We start from the raw sequence: 23,534 nt of genomic DNA on the forward strand, positions 1-23,534 counted from the left end.
GGAAGCTAAGCCTTTGATTTCTTGTCACTGTGTAAACCAGTTCACCCCATCAACAGGACTAAACCATCTGTTTTTCTATCTCAGCCACAGACCAACAACAAAAACAGCATAATAAGCCCAGCAAAAGAAAACCCCCCATTGCAGACAACAATGGTATCTTCCCCATCTACTCTTACTTTTGGGGTTTTGGTGTCTGGGAAGTGAGCAGTGGGAATGCTGCTTTGTGCTGTGACATCCAGAATTCATGTTTGCCTTTTATTTTATGTCTGCACTTGTGTTCACGTTTAATTTGTTTGTGGTATATGGCTAGTTCCCTTCTTTTCTGTAACATTCTGGGCAAGGACTTGGCAGTGACCTCCTGGACTTCTGTTGTGGCTGGTGCTGTTCGAAACCAGTCAACCCTTTTCACTGCTTAAAATCATATCTGTGTGATAAAATTTGAAGGAAGAAATCTACAGTGGAAAGGGTAGTCGGTCCAGGTGGCCAGATGCCCCCAAATATAGGCTTGGTAAGGTGTGCACTAACCTGGGTTTCCACTTTGCCATGGCTTACTAATCTGGTGCCTGCAACTGTTCAAAATGTTTCCTTGCTTTATCCAAATAGTGTATATCCATATTCTTCAATCAAAAATGACACAATGGGAATTTTTACTAGTTTTCTTGTACTTCAAATTTTCTGTTTCTGTAAGTCAACCCTTGATATGTCAGGTAAACTATAACATCCATTATAGTAAACATCAAGGGACCTGACCAAGTAGTTAACTGTATCAGATTGGTTATACAGGGATATGGCCGGGACCTGGGAAGGCCTCTTTAACGCACAATTTTAGATGCATAGAGGTTTCTCAATGTTTTAGCATTTTTTTTAGTCAACAGAACTGCATATCATCAGTTTTCATTGCTTTTAAAGCACCAACAAATTATGCAGTCCTATACATTAAAGAGTATAAATTATAAACTCCAGACCGAGATGATCACTATAATATGATACAGGAAGATTGAAGACCATCCTATTGAGGAGCTCATGCCTTCATTGTTGATGCATGCAGTCACCAGGCTAGTATGACAACATTCATTGCTCTCCACTGTGTGTCATTGTCATCATTAGCTGTTGTGACTATGGTATACAACTATCGCTATGAATGCTTATATTGTTTGGTTGAAACGCTTCACATCTGTATTAACATTTTTATTTATGTATATATTTATATTGATCCTGTTTCATGAGGCGGGGCAGAGATGGGACCTAATATGCTCAGTTAGTCCTAATCCTTCTTCAGACGTCAGCTTTGCAATCTCAATCATAATTTATACAAATAGTCATGCTAAATATGAACAGAAGGATTTATTGGAAGCCTTGGGCCCATCACTTACCCATAGCTTTCTGAAAATGATTAACCCTTTAGAATGGAGGGAAAGGCCATGTAAGTTAGTGATTATTTTTAATGCCAGGCTACACAATGCATTTAAGTAGTTTAAAATGTTTAGCATCAATTAAAAAAAAAAAGTTCTTAAAGCGGAATATAACCCTGCATTTCAACTTTGCTATAAAACATTATTTACAGTATATTATATGCAACCAGCATTTTTTTTTTTTACTAGACCAGCATTGGAAGGGTTACACAGGGCTTTAAAGTCCCTGGAGATTTTTGCAGACGCATCCGAACTTGAGTTAGATACTTTTTGTTTACACAAATGTATCTAAGTGTTTATTGTGACTCATCTCTCTCACTGAGAAGGAGTCGGAGGACAGCCAAAGAGTGTGTAACATTTCTAAATATATACATATAACTAAATAGAATGTAACTATCTGAACGTCTGCACGGAACTTAAAACCTCTGTGTTTAACCCTTCCAATGCTGGTCTAGTAAAAAAAAATGCTTTTTGCATATAATATGCTGTAAATAATGTTTTAGAGCAAAGTTGAAATGCAGGGTTATATTCCGCTTTAATTTGACTAGCGCATCAGAAAAAATAATTGTCATGGCTCTTTCCTCTATTCAGATATCCACTGTGAAATACTACACCAATAGATTTCTTACAGATTGTATTCGTGCCTGTTTTAGCGTAAGAACTCATTATGTCTTGTGTGGCTGTTTTCGGACACAAAACAGTTTTGTGGTGTTTTTTTGTTTTATTTTCACAGAGTTCTACAATGTAACTATCTATTCATAAGCTTTGATGGTTTTCTTGAAATTTCCCATTCAATTTGATTCTCAATAGCAAAAAGGTTGCTATATGCTGCTAAGTAAATTTGGCTTTCTGGCGTGTTGTATTTTTTCGCACACCATATATTCATTTGCACTGACTGAACTGTAGCATGCTCTTCCAGAGCTACTTTGTAACCCTTCTTTCGTACTCAGCATGTTGGTGTACTTATACTAAAGATGGCTCAGGATTACCTAAAGTGGGTCCCTGGTCAGTAATGCACTATGCATGTATTGTTAATTTTTTTTTTATACCTTTATGCAGGTCAGATAAACTAATTCACAATGCACTTTCCCCAGCAGTGTACCACTCACCGGATCCAATGGTCTGAAACACCTGTATGTGCCCTCAGGGCGTATGGCTCCCTGTCTCCTGCTTGGTTGGGCGGTCCATGCCTGGGTTTGTCCAACTCCGCAGTTTGGAAAAAAACAGACAGGAAGACCAGCTTCCAATTGTGTAAGTCTGCTTTTATTTGTAAAAGTTTAAAAAAAATGGCTGCTTGCAGCAAAGCAATACTGATAGTTTGCTGTAGGTGGGCTAGGTTCCCGGATGGCTGCCAACAACTGGAGGTCGCGGCTAACCTTTAAGAGGAGGAACAGACGTCACTCTGTATGGCCTCTGTCTAGTTACTATGCAACAAAACGCATAGGGCGGAGCCACAGAGTTACATGAGTTGCATGCGGTAGTAGATCAGCATGTAGCAAGGATATTTTTTTTATCGTGGCGGCGGGTGAGCGGTGGTGTAAGCCAGCAGTGTCGGCAGCCATCCGGGAACTTAGCCCACCTACACCACACTGTTCGTATTGCTTTGCCACATGCAGCTATCTTTTAAAACTTTTACAAATAAAAGCAGACTTACACTACTGGAAGCTGGTCCTCCTGTCTGTTTTCCCAAACTGCGGATTTGGACCAACCCAGGCACGGACCATCCAACCAAGCGGGAGATGAAGATCCCACTCAGGTGAGCATTGCCAGAGAGGCGGGGGTTGGGGCAGGGACATACATCCTGAAGGTGCATACAGGTTTTTCAGACCTTTGGATCTGGTGAGTGGTACACTGCTGGGGGGAGTGCAGTGTGAATTTGTTAATCTGACCTGCATAAAGGGGGAAAAAAAGTCCAGGAGCACAATTTGGATGTACATGTGTACGAACTGGCAATAACCCAGGAATTGTTTACAGCACTTGGACATTTCATATATTTTATACAGAGGACTTTTATGATTCAAATTTAGTATAACGAGCGCTATTTTATCCTTTGCCATTTTCTTTTATAGCACCGTGGCAGGCTAAACCGTAAGGTTGCATAGCATATGCTACAAGTTCAGTATTTCAGTGCTTTGAATTTCTGGCCTGATATTAACTTTGTCACATCTACATTCATATGAAACACTAGTCACTTTAAATTTAATGGAGACATTTCATTCATTGGCTTTGTCTAAATATGCCAAAAGCTTCTCATTTGAGTTCTGATGTTTCATTATCGCTGTTTATGAACACAAACCTAAATAGTGATTTTATCACTAAATGTTCTTGGTGTGTGCAAAGTATTTTATTTCACTAATAAATGAGATAGCAATTTAAAAAAATGCAGATCAGAATGTCTTATATTGATATACGAGACTGAAAAATTAATCCAATGCTGCTGTATTTTCCAAAGACTCATGAAATATGTACCTAGTGACACCACTGTTGTCTCACTACAGTACTACGATTTTAATGAGGAGTAGAAAGAGGCCCATTTGAGCTCTGTTCTATTTCATGGATAGACTGGGGCAAAACAACCATAGGATGCGCAATGGAACCTCTCCACCTTTCAGAGTTGTGAGGGTGCTAATCCTTCTTAGGCAGTGTAGAATTTTTGCACTTTCAATGAAGTCTATACGTTTGGAGAATGACATTGTTAGCATTATTTTCCCTGTTTATAAATTACCCATGAATTATGAACTGCAATGGCCTTTGTAGGCTTGTCTGAATTTTTCTAGGTTTGTTTTGTGTAATGATGTTGTTCTTGTCAATGTGGTCGCTATTGTTTACATGCACAATAATTTTGAGTGTGTTGCTAGTTTTCACACAAACTTGTGGCAGCCACAGACTAACCAATGTGTCTGCAGTTTGTCTTGTAGTGTTTATGTGATTTATGTTAGTAGTGTATCATTTGCAGTGCATGTGAATGTGTATGTTTTCCTTGAAGTGGTTGACTTTTCCTCTACACTTCTTTTTAGGAACCTCAAACAACTGTTGTCCACAATGCAACAGATGGAATAAAAGTAAGTCTCAGGTTTACATTACCATGCCTGACTATCCGTCCTGGATTGAACTTTTAGGCTAGTTACACACCAGGACGTTGCGTTTAGGGGACGTTATAGGTCACATAAAGTGCCCCTATTGCAACGCCTGGTGCTCTCTGGTGTGGACGTCGGAGTGAGCCGCGTTGTGCAGCTCACTCTGGCGTCCGTGATGCGTACTCTTGGACGCATGCGGCATCACGTGGTCCCGCCCGGCCAATCGCCGCACAGAGCGGCCGCTCCTTGAAGTAAACACTGCACGTCACTGAGTGCAGTGAATATTAATTAGCCATGTGCCCGGCCGCTCTCCCCTCCTCCCCAACATGACTGAGCATGTGCAAACAGTCTAACGCGGCTTAGCCGCGTAGAACGCACAGCATGCAGCACTTTGCTGCGTTACAATGTAACGCAACGTGGGCAGTGTGAACAGCCCACTTGTGTTACATTGCTGTGCGTTGGGGGAGCGTTACAGGCTGCATTAACGTGCGCCTGTAACGTCCCTGTGTGCAAGAAGCCTTAAGGGATTTCTGGTTCTGTTAAAGTTTTTCATTTTGCGTAACCTAATGACAGTGAATGTTTACCCTTCACCACTGGATGCACAAATGCATATATGCAAATGCATGCTTTTCATAAAGTACAGTGTCTGTGGATACGCAAATCCCTATTTTCCATACAGTACAGTTTTAGTGAAATTAAGTTGCTGGTAAATAGAGATAAGCCACTTCAGCTGCCTAAAACTGACCCTGTATTGAGAGCAGTATGTAGGCTGTTTTTTAAACAAGGCTGTTTGCCTAGCTGTCCTGCTCATCTCTTTGGCTTCACTAGTGTCTGAGTCATGTACCTGAAACAAACCTGGGGCCAGTGTAGACAGACTTCAGTTAAAGTGGACCCAATTTAAAAATACAAGATTTCAGAAATAAAATCTATTTTCTAAATTATAATAATAAATAGCAGCCTTTTTTCAGCTGCATGATGACAAATATAAAATATTTTACATTTATTGGAGGAACCCCTCCCTTCCTTTCAAATTGCCGGCATTTTTCCGGCAAACTGGTGGAGGAGATGGTGTCCAGCAATGGAGGAATTGCTAATGGCTGCCCCCAGTATAATCCTAGTTATGCAAAGAGAAGGGTGAAAAGCATGCACTGAAATGCTCATAGGTTTGAAGGAGTGTTTATTTATCTTTGTATGTGTCAGAGTGGTGCAACTAAATCTTTTTAATTAAAAAAATGTTTGGTTTGGGTCCGCTTTAAAGAACCTAGTCTGCATACTCATTGGCCAGTGACTATAAGGGCTCTTTTCCACTAGGAAACGTGATCACATACGCAATCCCACAGCAGAGCGATTGTGTTTACATCCATTTACTGACTTGCGTTTGCGCTGCTAAAAGCACTAAAGTCACTTGCAGGTGATTGCGATTCTGGGAAAAACGAATCCTATTAGTGGAAAAACGGCACCAAGATTTACATGTTAATCACGGTACTGTTGTGATTGGCAAAACAGGCCGGATCATGCCCAGTGGAAAAGTACAAGCCCAAAACATTACATGTAGAAAAGGAAAGCCATATCTATTTGAAATGGGTTAGCTAGATACTTATTGCACAGTGATTGCTTGAAAGAAAGAGAAAACCTCTAGAGGCCGCTCACAACTCATAATCTAATCTTTATTTTACTTTGCAGTCATATACAGTAATACAAACTTAACAGAATCCTAAACACAAAACCAGCCTACAGACTACACATTAACATAAGTTCGGAGTAATCTCCACAATAAATGAATATTGCTGCTTATTGTGTTACTCAGAGAAAAATTACATGACGTCTAGTATAATGCTTATAAAAATGCATATATAATTAATAAGAAGCGCAAGAGAAAAAGGTGGTATGCCGTATTTTTCACTCCATAAGATGCACCTTGGTTAAGAGGGGTAAAACCAGAAAAAATTATTCTAAACCTGGTACATCTTCATGGTGCAGGGGGATTTTGTGGAGCTTCTTCCCCTTCGCAGTCTCCCCTCTCCTAAGCTGACAGTGCTCCCCCGGTACCCTTGCAGAGTAGCGGCAGCTAGCTCCCGGACCCTCCCACCCCACCCCAAATTGTCCCCATCTACTAAGCTAACAGTGCTCCCCCAAGGACCCAGCAAAGTTGCGGCAGCCAGGTTCAGGTCATCCACCAAGCTTTCTCCGCCTCTTAAGCTCTCAGTTATCCCCTAGGGCCCCTGCAGAGTAGCAGCAGCCGGTGCCAGGTCCCTCCCCAAGCTTTCTCCTCCTTCCTAAGCTAATAGTAATCCCCACGGCTTCTGCAGATATAGCGGCAGTAGAGGGCACTCACCTGTTCGGCCAGCTCACTTCTTTCTGAATTAACATACATTTAGGTACAATGACTTTCAATCATTGAGCCTTTTGTTTCTAAACAAGTTTCTGTTCCTATCATGTTGGATTGGCCAGTTGTTCACACGTGCAATATATGTATAGTGAATCATTGATCAATATTTACCAATTCATCACCTGCATGGTTATCACTGTTGTTGCTGACTGGTCTGTGGAACTCCTAGTCTTTGACGATTCAGTAATTGAATTTTCATTTGTTAAAAGTTAAGTAAACCTGCTCATGTGTACAAAACCTAAGCTTTGCTGAGGAGTCTCATAGACCCTCTAGTGAATACACGCATTTTCATTAAACGTAACCTCAGGCTACCTTCCCATCTGCCAAGCAGCAGAAACGTATTCTCCGTATATTGCTTACTTGTTGTAAACTATTGCTACATAATGACTAAAATTGCCCTGTAATCAAATTATGGTTGATTTCATTGTTCAGGATCACCTCTGACAGCAAATATCTGTTCCGTCTTCATAGGCAAAAGATTGAGTCTCCATGGCGGTATGATTTTTCCCGGATTTAAGTGTCATAGCGTGCAAAAAAATTGCACCACTTTTAAAGACCTTAAAACCAGGGAAAATCTTGCTTCTACATAGCCTGCAGAAGCCCCTGCACTTACTCACCTCCATGGGATCCACGCTGCAGTTCTCCCTCCATCCTCCTGGTGGCGCTGTAACCCTGTGCAAGCCTGCTGGTGGCTACCTAAAGTCAGTCGCGGGGTTTCCGTTCCTGGCTTTCACCCTGAGCCTGACTCGAGGTTACCGCTAGGAAGGTTAAACACTGAAGAGCAGTGTGTTATTTACTGACATAATTAATTAGCTAACGGAAATATCTTGTTTAGTTTTTTTTGTATTAATATTTAATTGCTGTGCTAGCCCTTGCAGTCATATCATTCATTTTCATTCAGAATGCTGGTAATAGTATGTGTACTCATATCTTTTTACTTTGCAGGGATCAACTGAGAGCTGTAACACCACAACTGAAGACGAGGACCTGAAAGGTAAGTTAGGAAAAGCTATTCTAAAAAAATTGTCAGAAAGGTAATCTGTTGTTTGTCTCTTCCTGTGTCAACATTTGTAACAGAAATAATAATTTAGTTAATGTATACCTGTTAAGGGTATTATATCTTAGAACAGCTTTCTTATATGGTTTTGCAAAGTAGCCATCTGGCTAAATATAATAAAGTTCCGGTACTGTCAGGTCACTCAGGCTAACCACTTCTGAGGTGTGGGTCATCCAGAATAGTGTAAACTGTAACTCAGGATTCTGCCGTTCCTGTGTGGCAACACGCTTTGCCTGCAATCATAAGTGCAATATAGCTCTGCGTGTGAGTAGCTGACTTTCAGATGTAGCCAATATGAGGGCCTGTTTCTCAAGCCTTTCCATGCATAGAATTTTCCATTTTACTACTTGTCCCTGTTTAATAGCGGCTCTCTTCATCCACAGAGCTGGCCACAGCCAGTATAGCTGCAAAGTAATAGCAGCACATAGACCCATGGGATACAGCTCAAGTCTAGTAGCCCTTACCCAACAGCTTGGCAGTGTGTTAAAGCATTCATTGTTATGTTGGCAATTGATTACCCAACTCTTCAGCTAGTATGACCATTTACGTTATTTCAAGAAGATTGATTACTGAAGTTACACTTAACACAAATAAGTTTGGCATAAATCATTATTACTAAATTGCATTATGCTAAGTAAGAAAAGAAATGCCTATCCTAGTTTGTGCCAGTAAAGTGTTGTACTGTGTTAGCCATGAGTAAAAGCAAAACTTCTAGTTTGTGCCATAAATGGATAATGTTGCTCCGAAGCTACAACTTCCTTTTTGAGAGGCTGTAAATTCCTTGCATCACATGGGACTGCAAAACTGCTGTTTATCATTTAAAGGCATAACTGTGAAGTGTTCCCTGCTGTGCAATCAGGAAGTAAAGCTGTCCTCTTGAATTTGTGTAAAACAGAAATTATATAGATTTTTATCCACAAGATTAGTGTTCATATTCCACTTGTATTTGTAGAAATATATAATGGCTATAGTTTTAGTTTAACATCAACCTGAACTCTGGAGTTTTTCTTTTTCTCTCTCTTATCCTCTGTTCTTCTCTCGGCAGGGGCATATCTGGGTAATATAGAGCCTATGGCAAACACCGAAATTGCGCCCCCTCACTCCCCCTCTAAAACCAGCATCCTTACTCGCATGCATGTGTTATGGTTGCCTGTGTTTTTTGGCTTCGTATATTGCTAAAGTAACTTAATTGAAACTATCTCTTCTTATTCCCTCTCTGTCCTCTTTTCTAACACTAAGCCAAGTGCACCCTACATACATAAGTTAAGAAGCCATGTTCCCCAGACAACAGTATTAATCTGATATGGGTTCTGAGTGATGGGGCGGGCATGGTGCCCTTGGTGCTGTGGCGGGCATGGTGCCCTTGGTGCTGTGGCGCCCATGGCATGAGCCACGCCTGCACCCCTCTAGATGCGCCTCTGTCTCTCGGCCAGTACTCTATACCTATTTTTACTTTTCTTCAGTGATGTCCATTTCTTATGTTCGCCTCTATTGTGATTCTAGTAATTGCTGTTGCTCCCCATGCTGGCCCTCCATTCTGTGAAAACATTATCTCAGTTAACCTGAGCGGGATAAAGAGGCTGCCATATTTCCTTTTAAACAATACCAGTTGCCTGGTGATCTGCTGTCCTTTCATGCATCAGCAGTGTCTAAATCACACACCCGAAACAAGCATGCATCAGTTGCAGTGAAACTTAAGCCAAACATCTGATCTGCAGACTTGTTCAGGGTCTGTTACTAAAAGCTCTAAAGGAAAAGGAATCAACAGAACAGGCGGGCAATGTGCATTGTTTAAAAGGAAATAAATATGGCAGCCTCCATATCCCTCTCTGGTCAGTTGTCCTTTAAGGCAGGAAATACCTTTTTAGGTTGTCAGATGCGAGTAGTGTCATTTTTAGAGCTTGCAAAGAGCAAGATGGCAGCCTCCATAAACCCTCTTTCACGTGGAGGAACTATACTCTTGTTGGGCAATTCAGTCCCTCGGCTGTCGGACACAAGTAGCTTTCTTACAGCCAAATGGCAGCCAGCACTGCTTCCTGGCGGTAGAAATTGGCAACATGCTGCTTCTGAGTATGCTTAGGTGTGACTCCGTACAGTGGCGGCCCCTCCTCCACCCATGCCTAGCACTAGCAAATGCCCAGCCGGTGCACGGGAGAAGCTGGCAGTGGATTCCCAGACTTCAGCAATCATCATTTTGCTTGGCTCTGCTGATTTTTCTCCACCAAAATGTCTGGTGTAATAGTGGCAGAGGATAAATAGCCAGTAGTATGATGGAATTCTATTTAGAACTCTTGTCAGGGAGTCTCTGCCCAAGATCATAGTAGCAGGATGTGTTGCTTCTCATAAATGATGCAATGAAATGCTGAGACAACATGTACTTCACCAAGATCAAGCAGAGTATAGGGAGAAGAGACATCAATCTTTTAAACTACAAGACAATGCTTATTTATTTATGACACTAAAAGGGAAAATGGCATTGGACAATCCTGACGTGTTGTCTTCAATAAAAACCCTCATCAATGAGTTAGCGTGTTAAGTATCAGCCATTGATTTTGCCTTCTGTCTTGTGGAACAATCAACAACTGCTAACATGTAACACTTTTGCAATTATCAGTACTGTACATGAATGCATAGCGTAGAGTAAAGCCCAATCTACACGATACGATTCTTTGTATGATTCGATTACGATTCTATTTACGATCCGATTAAATCAGACATGTCCGATCGGGATTCAATTCAATTCGATTTTCCATTGCAAAACAATGGCAAATCGAATTGCATTGAATCAAATCCCAATCGGACAAGTTAGATTTAATCGGATCGTAAATAGAATCGTAATCGAATCGTACAAAGAATCGTATCATGTAGATTGGGCTTAAGAGACCTATATGTAAACGTCCATGTATGCCATTTCATTTCTTCTGTCCTAATTCAGCCGGCTGATGACTAGTAAATTATAGTGGTGATAAGAGAATTCAATGTCACCATGTGTTGAAATAATTAGGAATTAAAATAAGTGTGAATTGATAGTAGCACCTTTACCACGAGTGGATGCCGAAAGGCAGATTGCCCTCACACTGTCTCCATTGCTAATACTTCAGCATGCCGCATTAGATGTAGCGTATTACTAGCAGTTAAAGAGGAACTCCAGTGAAAATAATGTAATTTTTTTTTTTTTAAAAAGTGCTTCATTTTTACAATAATTATGTATAAATGATTTAGTCAGTGTTTGCCCATTGTAAAAGCTTTCCTCTCCCTGATTTACATTCTAACATTTATCACATGGTGACATTTTTACTACTGGCAGGTGATGTAACTGGACGTAGCTGCTGCTTGCTTTTTTGGCAGTTGGATACAGCTCCAAACAGTTATTTCCCACAATGCAACGCGGTTCACAGACAGGAAACTGCCAGGACCATGGTCCACACAGTTTCCTGTGGGAGAGGTTTCACCACAATATCAGCCATACAAAGCCCCCTGATGATCCGTTAGTGAAAAGGAATAAATTTCTCATGTAAAAGGTGGTATCAGCTACTGATTGGGATGAAGTTCAGTTCTTGGGCCTGGTGCACACTAAAAACCGCTAGCAGATCCGCAAAATGCTAGCTGATTTTGAAACACTTTTTCTGTAGCATTTCAGCTAGCGTTTTGCGGTTTTGTGTAGCGGTTTTGGTTTAGTAGATTTAATATATTGTTACAGTAAAGCTGTTACTGAACAGCTTCTGTACCAAAAACGACGGCAAAACCGCTCTGAACAGGCGTTTTTCAGAGCAGTTTGCGCTTTTCCTATGCTTAACATTGAGGCAGAAACGCCTCCGCAATCCAAAAAATGCCTCAGCCCGGGAGTATGCGTTTCTGCAAAACGCCTCCCGCTCTGGTGTGTACCAGCCCATTTAAATACATTACCCAAGCGTATCCGCAGCCACAAGCGGATCGCAAAACGCAGCCGAACCGCTCTGGTGTGCACTAGGCCTTGGTCACGATTTCTCTTTAAGTAGAACATGTGCAATATATCCTGCCCAATATAACCTCTTAAACAGCATAGACTCGAGTTTATGCTGTTTAAAAATGCTGCAACTCTACCAAATCTTTTCAGACCAGTAGGCAGAGCACCAACACAATAGAAAATGTCATTATTACTTACCATATATTTTTCTTTCTTTCTATATCTAAATATCGTTTGTTAAAGGATACCTGAACTGACGTGACATAATGAGATAGACATGTGTATGTACAGTGCCTAGCACACAAATAACTATGCTGTGTTCCTTTTATTCTTTGTCTGAAATCGTTAAATATCAGGTATGTAAGTGGCTGACTCAGTCCTGACTCAGACAGGAAGTGACTACAGTGTGACCCTCACTGATCAGAAATTACTCTTTTTATCTCTTTCCTGCTCTCAGAAGCCATTTTCTGCTAGGAAAGTGTTTTTTTAGTTGGAATTTCTTATCAGTGAGGGTCACACTGTAGTCACTTCCTGACTGAGTCAGGACTGAGTCAGCCACTTACATGCCTGATATTTAACTTTTTCAGACAGAGAAAGAAAAAAAGGAACACAGCATAGTTATTTGTGTGCTAGACACTGTACATACACATGTCTATCTCATTATGTCACGTCAGTTCGGGTATCCTTTAAATTAATTTGGGGGAAATCACCAAATTTCCTTTCCCGCAGTTTTCCATCACTTGGTTTGAGCTCCGCCTGCTGGTCTGGCAACCTTTTGGAGAGTTGCAGCATTTTTCAACAATTAATTTTTAGTACTTAAAGCATTAAATAAATTGAATACTTCAAGATAAACTACACAGATGGACATGCTCAGATTTTTGTAATTTTGGTTACTTGTTGGCACCGTGGCCAAAAGAAATCCTACCAAATTTTAGTTCTCTGAGTTTAGTGATATTTCAGGCTGCAGACCTTCAGGATTTCACATAAATCCATTGTAGTTACTGTATTTTGTAAAGCTCTATAGCAGAGTTCCCCCACCCTGTCCACAAGGCCCACCAACAGTGCAAGTTTTGCAGGAAACCACAAGCATTTACAGGTGAGGTAATTAGTGCTTTAGCAGTGCTGATTAACTACCTCTGTGGCATTCCACAAAACATGCACTGTTGATGGGCTTTTAGGACAGGGGTTGGGGAACACTGCTCTATATGGTTTCCTTGGCTCCTGACCCCGTGATGACTGTGAGCCAATCACAATGTTTAACAGCGAGGAGAACGCCAGCGCATACCACTAAGGCTGCATCCGAAATGACCACCAGCTCAGTGTGCAGCACCTAAATAGATTTTCTGCACACTTTGCATTCAATTCAGATGCAAATCATATGCAAATCTGCTACTACTTATTATGCAAACAGGAAACTCAGGAGGAGGGGCTGAGAGCAGCTAACCTGATAGTTACATAGTTAAACACATGCTGCAATTGAATGGTTAATCGCACAGGCATACACCGCCTCTGCTAGACTGAAAGATGCATGCCCTGCATCCAAGACAAGTGCTAACATTTATTTAAACTAGGAGGAACTTTAGCTTCCAATATGGTTTGCATGCAAAGTATATTATACTAGACACTTGCGCCACGGTGAGACAAACCTACGGGCAAGTGACCTAACCTAAATTTAAAACCTTGGGAGCAGCTAAGCAAAAAAAATTGTGTAACTTACATTTGGTTGAACAGCGAGGAGAACGCCAGCGCATACCACTAAGGCTGCATCCGAAATGACCACCAGCTCAGTGTGCAGCACCTAAATAGATTTTCTGCACACTTTGCGTTCAATTCAGATGCAAATCATATGCAAATCTGCTACTACTTATTATGCAAACAGGAAACTCAGGAGGAGGGACTGGGAGCAGCTAACCTGACAGTTATTTGCATAACCTGACAGTTGTTTGCATCTGAATTGATTCAATTGCAGCATGTGTTTAGGGACGCGCAGCCTTTCCCCCCACCTTTTCAATCACAATGTTCTCCGCTTGTTTTAGAAAGAAAAAAGGTCGTCTCTGGTTTAAGGGGCCAGAGACGCAGCGTATGGAAAGTTGTTCAACTATCAATATCTTTGTAATATCGGTTGTTTACCTGATTTGCCACTCTGCACCATTAGATATTAGGCCAGATTTGGGCTAACATGCCTAATGATTCTGCTGCTGTTGCTGCCATTTTTTTACTGCCGGATGCAGTGCAAAGCTCTTCACTTATTTTTTTATGACTTGTATGTATGTATGTATGTATGTATATATATATATATATATATATATATATATATATGTGTGTGTATGTATATATATATATATATATATGTGTTATATACACTCACTCACTCACTCTTTCACTCACGCACACTCTTTCTCCCCTTTCTGTTTACTCCTCTTCAATTTGACCCTTTGACTCCCCATGCCAAATAAAGGAAGTTGGAAAAGTGATGCTACATGGAAACACATTACTTGCAATATACTGATGACCAACAATGCAAAAACTTTTCTGTAGTAACTGCATTCGTATTTCCTCTGCATTTGTTAATTTATTGCATTCCAATCAGCACCGCTTCTTTATCCTGGGGATGGCCCGTTGCTTCTCCAAGGATGGAGCCAAAGTGAAAGCAAAATACCGACTCAGTCCTTGCAGTCACAGTTTGGTCTGTGTGCTGCAGCCAGTAAGTTCTGAGTGGAGTGCCGTGTTCTATCCCTCTGGTTGTTCCTTTTATTGTTGTGCAGTGTACACATAGGCCCTTTGATTAAGTGGACCTTTGTGAAAATCCAATCCATTTACAAGCCCTGTAATTTGTTCAGCTCCCTCCATTGCATGTTCTTAAAACCCTAGTTCAGCCTCCCATTATTTCAATACTTAATATAGTAGATTTGCATTTATTGGTAGTTATGTTCATATCTAGAATAACTCATGGAGAAGCATGTGATATGTTTGATCAGCTGATAGATTTGCAAAGCTCTTATTTGCTGTGATCACATCCTGCTTTAGCACGTGATTATGACTAGCAAATCAGAGACTTACATATCTATCACCATCCAAACTGATCACATTCTTCTCTGATTTCTCCTAGACATGACCATCACTATTTATTAGCAATGAACATTGTATTCTGTACTGCACTTCTAGTGGAGAAATCAAAAGTTAAGATGAACCTGCAATTATGTTATTTCAAAAATACATTCTTACTAACTTGCTAAGTTCCCCAGAAACCTCAAAACATGGGTTTGCTCAAACTGGTAATACAGATCTTCTTTAAAGAAATAAAATAACACAAACTTTCCTTGGTTTTTCCTGTTTTCCCCTTTTTAGCTGTGACACTGGATTATCTCTGATGGGCAGCATCACTGACTGGTACTGCCCCTAGTGCAGTTGACAACTAAACACAATTTTCATTAACTGCTTCTGGACCACTGCAGGTTAAAACTTACGCTGCAATTGTGGCTGCCTAAGCCTGATGCAGCACTGTTTTAACGTCGGAGGCTCCCATGCACAGGACATGATGGTGTATCTCCGCTGGCACAGAACAGCAGAGTTCAGTACCTTAGTCAGGAGCAATTTCCATGGAAATGGCTCCTGACCGCCTGATTACTTTGAGCCAATCACAGTGATTAGGAAGGGAGAAATTGAAAAAAATGCCCTGTTCCTTCAAGGGGGCCAGAGTCTTTGGTAATAAAGTGGTTAAATTATGAACTACTATGAATGAGCATGGAGATAAAGTGCTCTGACCCGGTTAGCTACATGCTTGTTCCAGGTGGGTGATGGGCACTACTGCAGCCAAAGAGATCAGCAGGACTGCAAGGCAGCTGGCAGCCACCCTATCCTTCTCACTTCAGGTACAGATCTCAGGGAAGTGGGCAGGGTCAGATGACCTTCCTTTCAGCTTATTCCTGACTACCACATGGGGATAGAATGGGGGAATGCTAAAGAAGGAAGAGGACATAGAGGCATGTATGTCTAAGTGATCCAGCAAGCCCAGCCTGGATGTGTTATAATAGTTTGAGCTGATAGAATTTTGAGGTTTTCTCTGCTGATTTTACCAGCTTTACGCAGGTTCTTCTCTTGGCTTCAAGGAGTATTCCTCCTATTAAACTTTAGATGAATGTTTTATTGCACATTACACCTAATTGAGTATTGATTATATGGGAAGCCATTTCATTTGCACGGTTAAGTTTGACACCCAACTCTTGACCAAATCTGCAGTGCATCCTCCAGGTGCATGTCATTATTTTTCAGGTTTTTTTAATACAGTTAGCAAATTTTCCAAGAAAAGCAAATCCATAATGATATCCATTAGTAATGGGGGATTTAGTATTTGGGTTTACCACAAACTGCAGCAGGCAGCCTGATCAGGAAGACCTAACCTGAAATACTCATTGGGTGTTTTTTTTTTTTTGCAAATAACTATATCCCGATGTGCAAAGCCAGGCCCTTTTCGAGATAAGCTAAATTGCCACACTCTTGGCATTAGGCTTTGGTATCTATGTTTTGCAGAAAATAAAACAACCTTAAAATAGCCATAGAAAGAAAAGAGAAACGAGATAGAAGAGTAATATTCATAGCAATGCATACTAATGATTGCAGAATAATGAGGGTTTGATAACCAACATTTTTTTAGGTTCTGCCACTTGGTTTGAGATTTGAATGGAGCCAAGAAGATGGTACCGGAACTACCCATTTCTAACTCCAATAGAGTGGATAATCTGTTTTCCTATGTAGCCAAATTCAAGATTACACCTGCCCTCCAGTTCTAAATAATTAGATTTTTAGTGGTTAATGAAGCAAGAAACCGCAAGTCAGCAGATAGATCAGAGGATGAGTGGTAACTACTCATTGTGTCAGGTTTCACAGTTTGTTGCTTCTCTGCAATAACAGGGGTTATGATTTCTGACTTGTACAAGCAAAATGCCTCCATAATCGATACATGTGAACATGACTGTATTCAGAGAGGATTCAATATTGTGTTTATAATCATCCAACCACCAGCTCGTTACTGTATGGTCAGTGTGTTTTTGAGTCAACCCAGTTGTGTTTTTCATTTTGTCTCCTTTCATGTATTTAGCTGTGTGGTAAGCATATCTATTGTTGTTTTCATTGCTTTTATTTTGTTCATCTGTATGCTTCTTTACAGCTACCCAGTCTTGCGAGGAGAAAGTTCTAGCCTGGGAAAGCCCAGGTCAAACTCTGGAGATAGAGCATGCCCAGCCTGAGCCAATGCTCACTCCAGTTGTACCATTTTCACTTAGCAATTCTTTGTGTAAGTTGGCCATTAGATGGCACCAGCTCACTAAAGTATCTGTCGGTACTGACCCATCCTAGCTACCAATTTATGTTAATTACCACTAGTTCAAACCTATGTGCATTTTCCTTTAGTAACCTCTTGTATCTCCCCATCTGCTAGAGGAGGGATGGCAACTGTTAACCTATGGAAAAAGTAGGCATGATGTCATAAGAGATGAGTAGACCTGACAAAAACACACTGGAAAAGTTTACTGCTAATCTGTAACCTTCTGGACTTAGCTTAACGATCTATGATAATCAATATAGGAAAGCAGGCCCTTTCCACGCTGGTGATATCTATGCAATAGAAGTGGCCTAATGATTTCCACTAAGTCTGCATTTGTCTGCCACTTTACCTAGTGCCAGCCCTCCTCTGCTATGTCTACTGATCTTTGTATATAATTGTAAATAATGTCTACCTGTTGAATCAAGTAGAAGAAAGACCCTGTAGCATATAGGACTCTCCTTGTACTGTTATCTTTATCATAATAGGTAACACTATTCATAACTGGTGCTTTACATCCTACACTGACCCTTTTCTCCATCCTTTGTGGTGAACAGCTTCTTCTATTTCAGAAATGATTTAGATGTTATGTTCTACTGATAGCTCTTGAAAATGTTGGCTGATGCCATAACTACACCTATATTTTCCATCAGCATTACTCAAATTCAATGTGTTTTGAATATACTTAAACATATATAGCTTTCTAAAATCCCACAGGAATTGGTTTAGAGAAGGATAACCTTTTCCACTTTGATCACATCGGTGTCTATATGTGCCAATTTAACCATTCCAGACAACATTTTTGTAAAACTTAACTTAAAGCCGAACTTTCTGTCGTGAAAACCTTTCCACAAATATTTGAAGTCCAATGCCAGAACTCTGGTGCCTAAGAGAGGTTCTGGTAGTAAACATTAAAAAGTGTTATGGTTGCGGGTAAGCGATAAACTGGGCAAGTCAGAAGAGTCAGTACCTACTTGTAGTGGGTGCACTAATGGTCTCAGTGGGGATAGACATTTTAAGGCCCCCAAATGTATAATATTCGATTCTGTTTTTATCAAATCAAATGTATATTTAAAATTTGTTAAACACTAGGTCCATCTTGATTTATATTCGCTCAAGAAATGTTTCCTAGTTTTTAGAAATAGTTCCTAGTTTCAAGTAGTACTTGGGTATTTGAAGTAGGGATGGTCAATGAGATTATCTGCTAATAATTCTCAGGAAATACAGATAAATTGAGGCAGCTCAAAAATGGCCTATTCAAATGCAGATACTTCTGCATTTGATTGGTCCATTACTAAACTGCATAACATTTACACCAGCTCAGAATTGTTAGAATCTCATTGACCATTTCTAATTTGAAGGTATCTGGTATTGCTAATCTGTTCATGTTTTGTCATGTAGTGACAAGACTATATATATATACTCTGTACAGCGCTGCGGAAGATGTCGGCGCTATATAAATACTAAATAATAATAATAAAGTTTTATGACCGCACAGGATCACTTTAATGTAGAGATAAATGATTGTAACATACACAGGGGTCATAGTTTCTTCCTAGTGGCAAATTACATCCCATGTTACTGTTATCAACGTCTTCAGTACAAAACGATGACAGTAGTATTGAGTATGTTGTATATTAACTTAAATGGCAGATTATTCATAAAATGTTAATGCTAACAGTTAGTTTTACTTTTTCTTCAACTGTAATAGCACTGTGACACAGTCCAAAAAGTGCATATATTGTGAAGAGCATTATTTGTTTCTGAGGTTTATTTGTATTAATGGCCCTCTAAATTACCGACTGGAATTGGGGTCCTGACTATTTCAGTTTATAGAGAAACTATCTGCATTTGCTTTTAGTCTTTGTTCTGTGTAATGAAAGCAGTAAAATACGGTATTAGTAGTGTAGCTATAGGAAGGATTGGTTACACCTTGTGAAGTGTGGAACATAAGAGTTCACAAGATATCCCCCATGAATCTCCCCCTACTCAGTTCTGCTTATGTTCTCAGTACTGCTTAACCACAGTTCATTGGGCATCAATACATACATTTTATTTCATATCAAAGAAATATGTAATGATTAAATCAATGACCAACTCCTCTGCTTGCAAGAATGGTGACTCATACCGGAAAATGCCTGAATTATAATGGGTTCCTTCTGCAAGTATGTGTGCAAAGATCAAATGATATGGTATCTGCATAAAAATGAGGCTACACGAAACTGAGGATTTGCCTGATTTTCTGCTAGGAGTCTGTATTTTTCACTTCTGTCTTTCCACCTGGTTTTCCCATTGATTCCAGTAGTACACCTTTCTTTCCCTAGTGTTATTAACATTAAGTGGTAGTTTGTAAGCATTTTCTTGACTTGATGAAAACATGGTTGCAATTCCCACGCAGATGATTTAAATTGCACCAGTCAAATACAGTTCCAGCTAGTTTTGATTGGTACAATTTCAATTTGTGGATAAACTTCAACCAAATTTGCAGCAAGTCGGAAGAACAAGCATATGAAGCTAGTCGTTTGTCTACAACTAAATAATGCTGTTTGTTTGTTAATCTTCATCTTCTCTTCAACAGTGCGAAAGCAGGAGATTATAAAGATCACAGAGCAGTTGATTGAAGCTATCAACAATGGTGACTTTGACGCGTACACGTGAGTGATCTGTTAAGAGGAACTTTACCAAAAAATTGTCGTAGGAGGGAGGGAAATAAATCAAGACATTGCAAGATGAGAAGCTAAAAAAATAGAAGCTAGATCAAGAATGCTTGCCATGTAATTCCTTTATGTAGTTTGATCCACCTTTAGTGTGCAGGGCAGACATGAAAACAGCACAAACTGCCCTTATCTATAAACTCATCCACTAACAATGGGATAGGCTAAAAGGTTGTTTGTGATACTGCTTGATTTGTAGTTAACAGCTATTATCTCCCACAATGCAATGCGGTTCACAGACATGAAACTGTCATTGCCAACAGCCATGACATCACACGGGGGAGGGGTTTCACCACAATATCAGCTACACAGGCATCCCAGGAAAGGGGATGTCTGCTACTGATTGGGATGAGCTCAAGCCCGGGTTTAATTTCCTCTTTAGCTTATGACCATTAATAGCTTTCTGTTGAGCTGGGCTGCAGAATGAAGGCTGGCGGTTTTCTTCCCAACAAAAGTTGGCCATTGTAGCCATTTAAGTGCACTGGTAGCATAAAGAAAAGTTGTGCGCTGTATGTGACGATCTTTATTTGCACTATACAGTAGTTTCTTGAAGGACTTGCTTTCAGGTGAATTCCTTTTATTAATCTTCAATAAAATGCTCTTATAAAAAAACCTGAATATAGTACAGTAGGTTATACTTTTTCTTTTCTTTTTTTGCTTCCTAAACACTGAAAAAATACTTAACTGAATTTAAAGTGTAACTGAGATAGGGGGGATATAAAAAAAAAACCTGGGGCTTCCTCCGGCCCCCCTCAGGCTGATCAGTCCTCGCTGTCTTCCTGCACCGCCTGGATCCTCTGCTATTCATCCCAGTAGGACAGCCGGGGAGCGATCAGCCTGAAGGGGGCTGGAGGAAGCCCCAGTTATGCATATTTTTTGCCTTGAATGTGCAGACTATGGTTATATTTTCCAAATTAATAGGAACCAGTGTTGCCAACTCACCCCTTTAAATACTGACACATATGATTTATACAAATCTTGTGGCTAGTTAGATTCAGTCTAGGCTCTGATTATGTGCAAGTAGCCCCAGAACCTGCGTTACTTAGATGCGTCAGTATGTAAAGTGATGAGTTGGCAACCCTGATAGGAACTGAAATATTTGTAGAGTCATACTAAACAGCTCACTTGCAACGTGCTTAAACACCATATAATTGTAGACGTTGCTTTGAGGATTATTTATAATTCAGATAATATATGATTAAACTCACTGGTTATTCTCGCTGTTGTTTGATATTGCATTTCTGCATTGGAGAACTTTGTGGATGACATACTGCAAACTAATCATTTATTTTACATTACACAGGAAAATCTGTGACCCTGGTTTGACTTCATTTGAACCAGAAGCCCTTGGCAACCTGGTTGAAGGAATGGACTTTCATAAATTTTATTTTGACAATCGTAAGTATCGAAGTTAGTCATGTAGAGCACTAAACAGTTAAAATGGATTTTGTGAATAGTGCATGGACGTCGTAATCCAAGCGTAAAAATCAAGTGTTTCCTCAAACTTGTCTGCCTTAAAGTGAACCTAATGATCCTCGGCCTCTACTTCTGCCATGCAACTTGTATTGTTTAACAGGAAATAAATATGGCAGCTTCCATATCACTCTCACCTCAGGTTCACTTTAAAGGGAACATGAATTAACCTCCTTGCCGGTCTAATTCCCGCCGGCAAGGAGGCAGCGCTGAACTTTTTTTTTTTTTTTTCTTTTTAAATCATGCTACATGATAGTCGCTGAGCGGCGGCATCCCCCCACCCACTCCGATCGCCTTCGGCGATCAGAGTAAGCAGGAAATCCCGATCAGAACGAGATTTCCTGCAGGGCTTCCCCGGTCGCCATGGCGACAGGGCGGGATGACGTCATGGACGTCGGGACGTCACAGGGAATCCCGATCCACCCCTCAGCGCTGCCTGGCACTGATTGGCCAGGCTGCGCAGGGGTCTGGGGCAGGGGGGGGGGGGCTTTGCGGCGGATCGGCGACGAGCAGCGGCGATCGAATGTTACAAGCAGCTAGCAAAGTGCTAGCTGCATGTAACAAAAAAGATTATGCAAATCGGCCCAGCGGGGCCTGAGAAATCCTCCTGCGCCGGTTACCTCGAGCTGAGCTCGGGATAACTGGCAAGGAGGTTAAGAGGAATAGAGGCTGCCACCTGAACTCTCTATTAAACAATGCCAGTTTCCTGACTTCTGTGCTGATGCTCTGCCTCTAATACATTGGCTCTGACCCAGAATGAGTATGCAGATCACATACTTTCACTCTGGTCTGACTCCACTGGCTGTATGCTTGTTCCAAGTGTGTGTGACTTGTATGACAGCCAGGCAACTGTTACTTTTTATAGGTGAATGAAGATGGCAGGCTCATATTCCTCTCACATCAGGTTCCCTTTAAGGTCCAGCCATAGAGATATTTAATTAGATGCAAATAATTCCAGCTTGCATGCCGATGTAATACTGCCTAGAATATGACCAATCTAATGCACTTCCTGTTGAATGGTCCGGTTCCAAGTGAAATATTGTTATAAAATATTGTCTTCTTATAGTTCTGCTTTAACCACTTCAGGACGAGAGCAAATTTCACATATCAGTGCTGCTCTTATTCATTCACTAATAACTTTATAACTCCTTACCACAGCTAAATGATCTATATATTGTTTTTTTTTTCAGGACAGATTAGGCTTTTAGTGTGTGAACATTTTGTTTAGTAAATTATTTTTTTCTATGTATTTTAAAGGGAAATTAAGGTAAGAAAATAGAAAAAACACACTATTTCTCCATTTACATCCATTATAGCTTTACAATAAACACTGATAATTATAAGTTAAACCCACACATTATATTGCTTATCCATCCAGGTTATTACAACATTTAGATTATGTTCCTAGCACAATGTATGGTGACAATATTGTTTTTTTGATTTCTCATTGTACACCATTGATGATTACGAGACCTTATTTGCAAAAATAACAGTAATATAGCCTCATGGTATACATATTTAAAAAGCCAAGTTCCTAAGGTAACAATAAATGTTTTTTCTTTTATATTTTGTTACTTTGTTTTCATTTTACAGGTCTTTTATTTTTTTCACAGAACATGCAAAAATGTAATTGCTTTTGATTCAGTTTGTGACTAAAAAGTATGTACACAAGACATGGGCCTCAACCCTAAAACTTTATAAGCTCCATTCTACAACTTATCAGGGTTAAAACGTTACCACATCTGTCTCTTGTAGTTTTGCTAATACTTTCCCAAGTTTGATCATAATTTTGAAAATTACCTTTTTATGTTGGATCGAGTTTGTCCATATTTATTTTTTATGTGACATGTGTCCAAGCTTTAAGACACACCAAAATGTATTCTACAACTGTTCACGGTTAAAATGATACCACATGTGCCTCATTTAGTAATAATCTGGTGGTGCACTCTCTCCAAATACACTGGATGTACATATCTGTCCAAATAGGTATAAATAAGTGGTTAAAATATACTTGCAGATAAACACTGCAGGGAAAAACTGTTTTACTCTTGCTTTTGACTGAGTCATGAAATTAATCGCATGCTTTTTAGGTTAAAGGTAATAAGTAGCAAAAGTATTTTCCTGTTGGCTAATTATTCCCACCCAG

General features: G+C 40.2%; 1 protein-coding gene across 22 annotated transcripts in view; it reads left to right on the forward strand.

Moving 5' to 3' along the window:
- Window positions 1–23,534, forward strand: part of CAMK2G (calcium/calmodulin dependent protein kinase II gamma) — a 375,935-nt gene that overhangs the window by 345,099 nt on the left and 7,302 nt on the right. For 6 of the 22 annotated variants that reach the window (XM_068257960.1, XM_068257962.1, XM_068257961.1 and 3 more), the window contains 7 exons: window positions 85–153; window positions 4,430–4,474; window positions 7,824–7,872; window positions 14,472–14,585; window positions 17,049–17,174; window positions 19,780–19,855; window positions 21,219–21,313. In XM_068257960.1, the coding sequence (XP_068114061.1) occupies window positions 85–153; window positions 4,430–4,474; window positions 7,824–7,872; window positions 14,472–14,585; window positions 17,049–17,174; window positions 19,780–19,855; window positions 21,219–21,313 (574 nt within the window). The remainder of the gene's footprint in view (window positions 1–84; window positions 154–4,429; window positions 4,475–7,823; window positions 7,873–14,471; window positions 14,586–17,048; window positions 17,175–19,779; window positions 19,856–21,218; window positions 21,314–23,534) is intronic. The other 16 variants (XM_068257970.1, XM_068257974.1, XM_068257973.1 and 13 more) reach the window with 5 other exon arrangements.

The sequence above is a fragment of the Hyperolius riggenbachi genome, chromosome 10 (assembly GCF_040937935.1).
Source record: "Hyperolius riggenbachi isolate aHypRig1 chromosome 10, aHypRig1.pri, whole genome shotgun sequence".
Classification (NCBI taxonomy): domain Eukaryota; kingdom Metazoa; phylum Chordata; class Amphibia; order Anura; family Hyperoliidae; genus Hyperolius; species Hyperolius riggenbachi.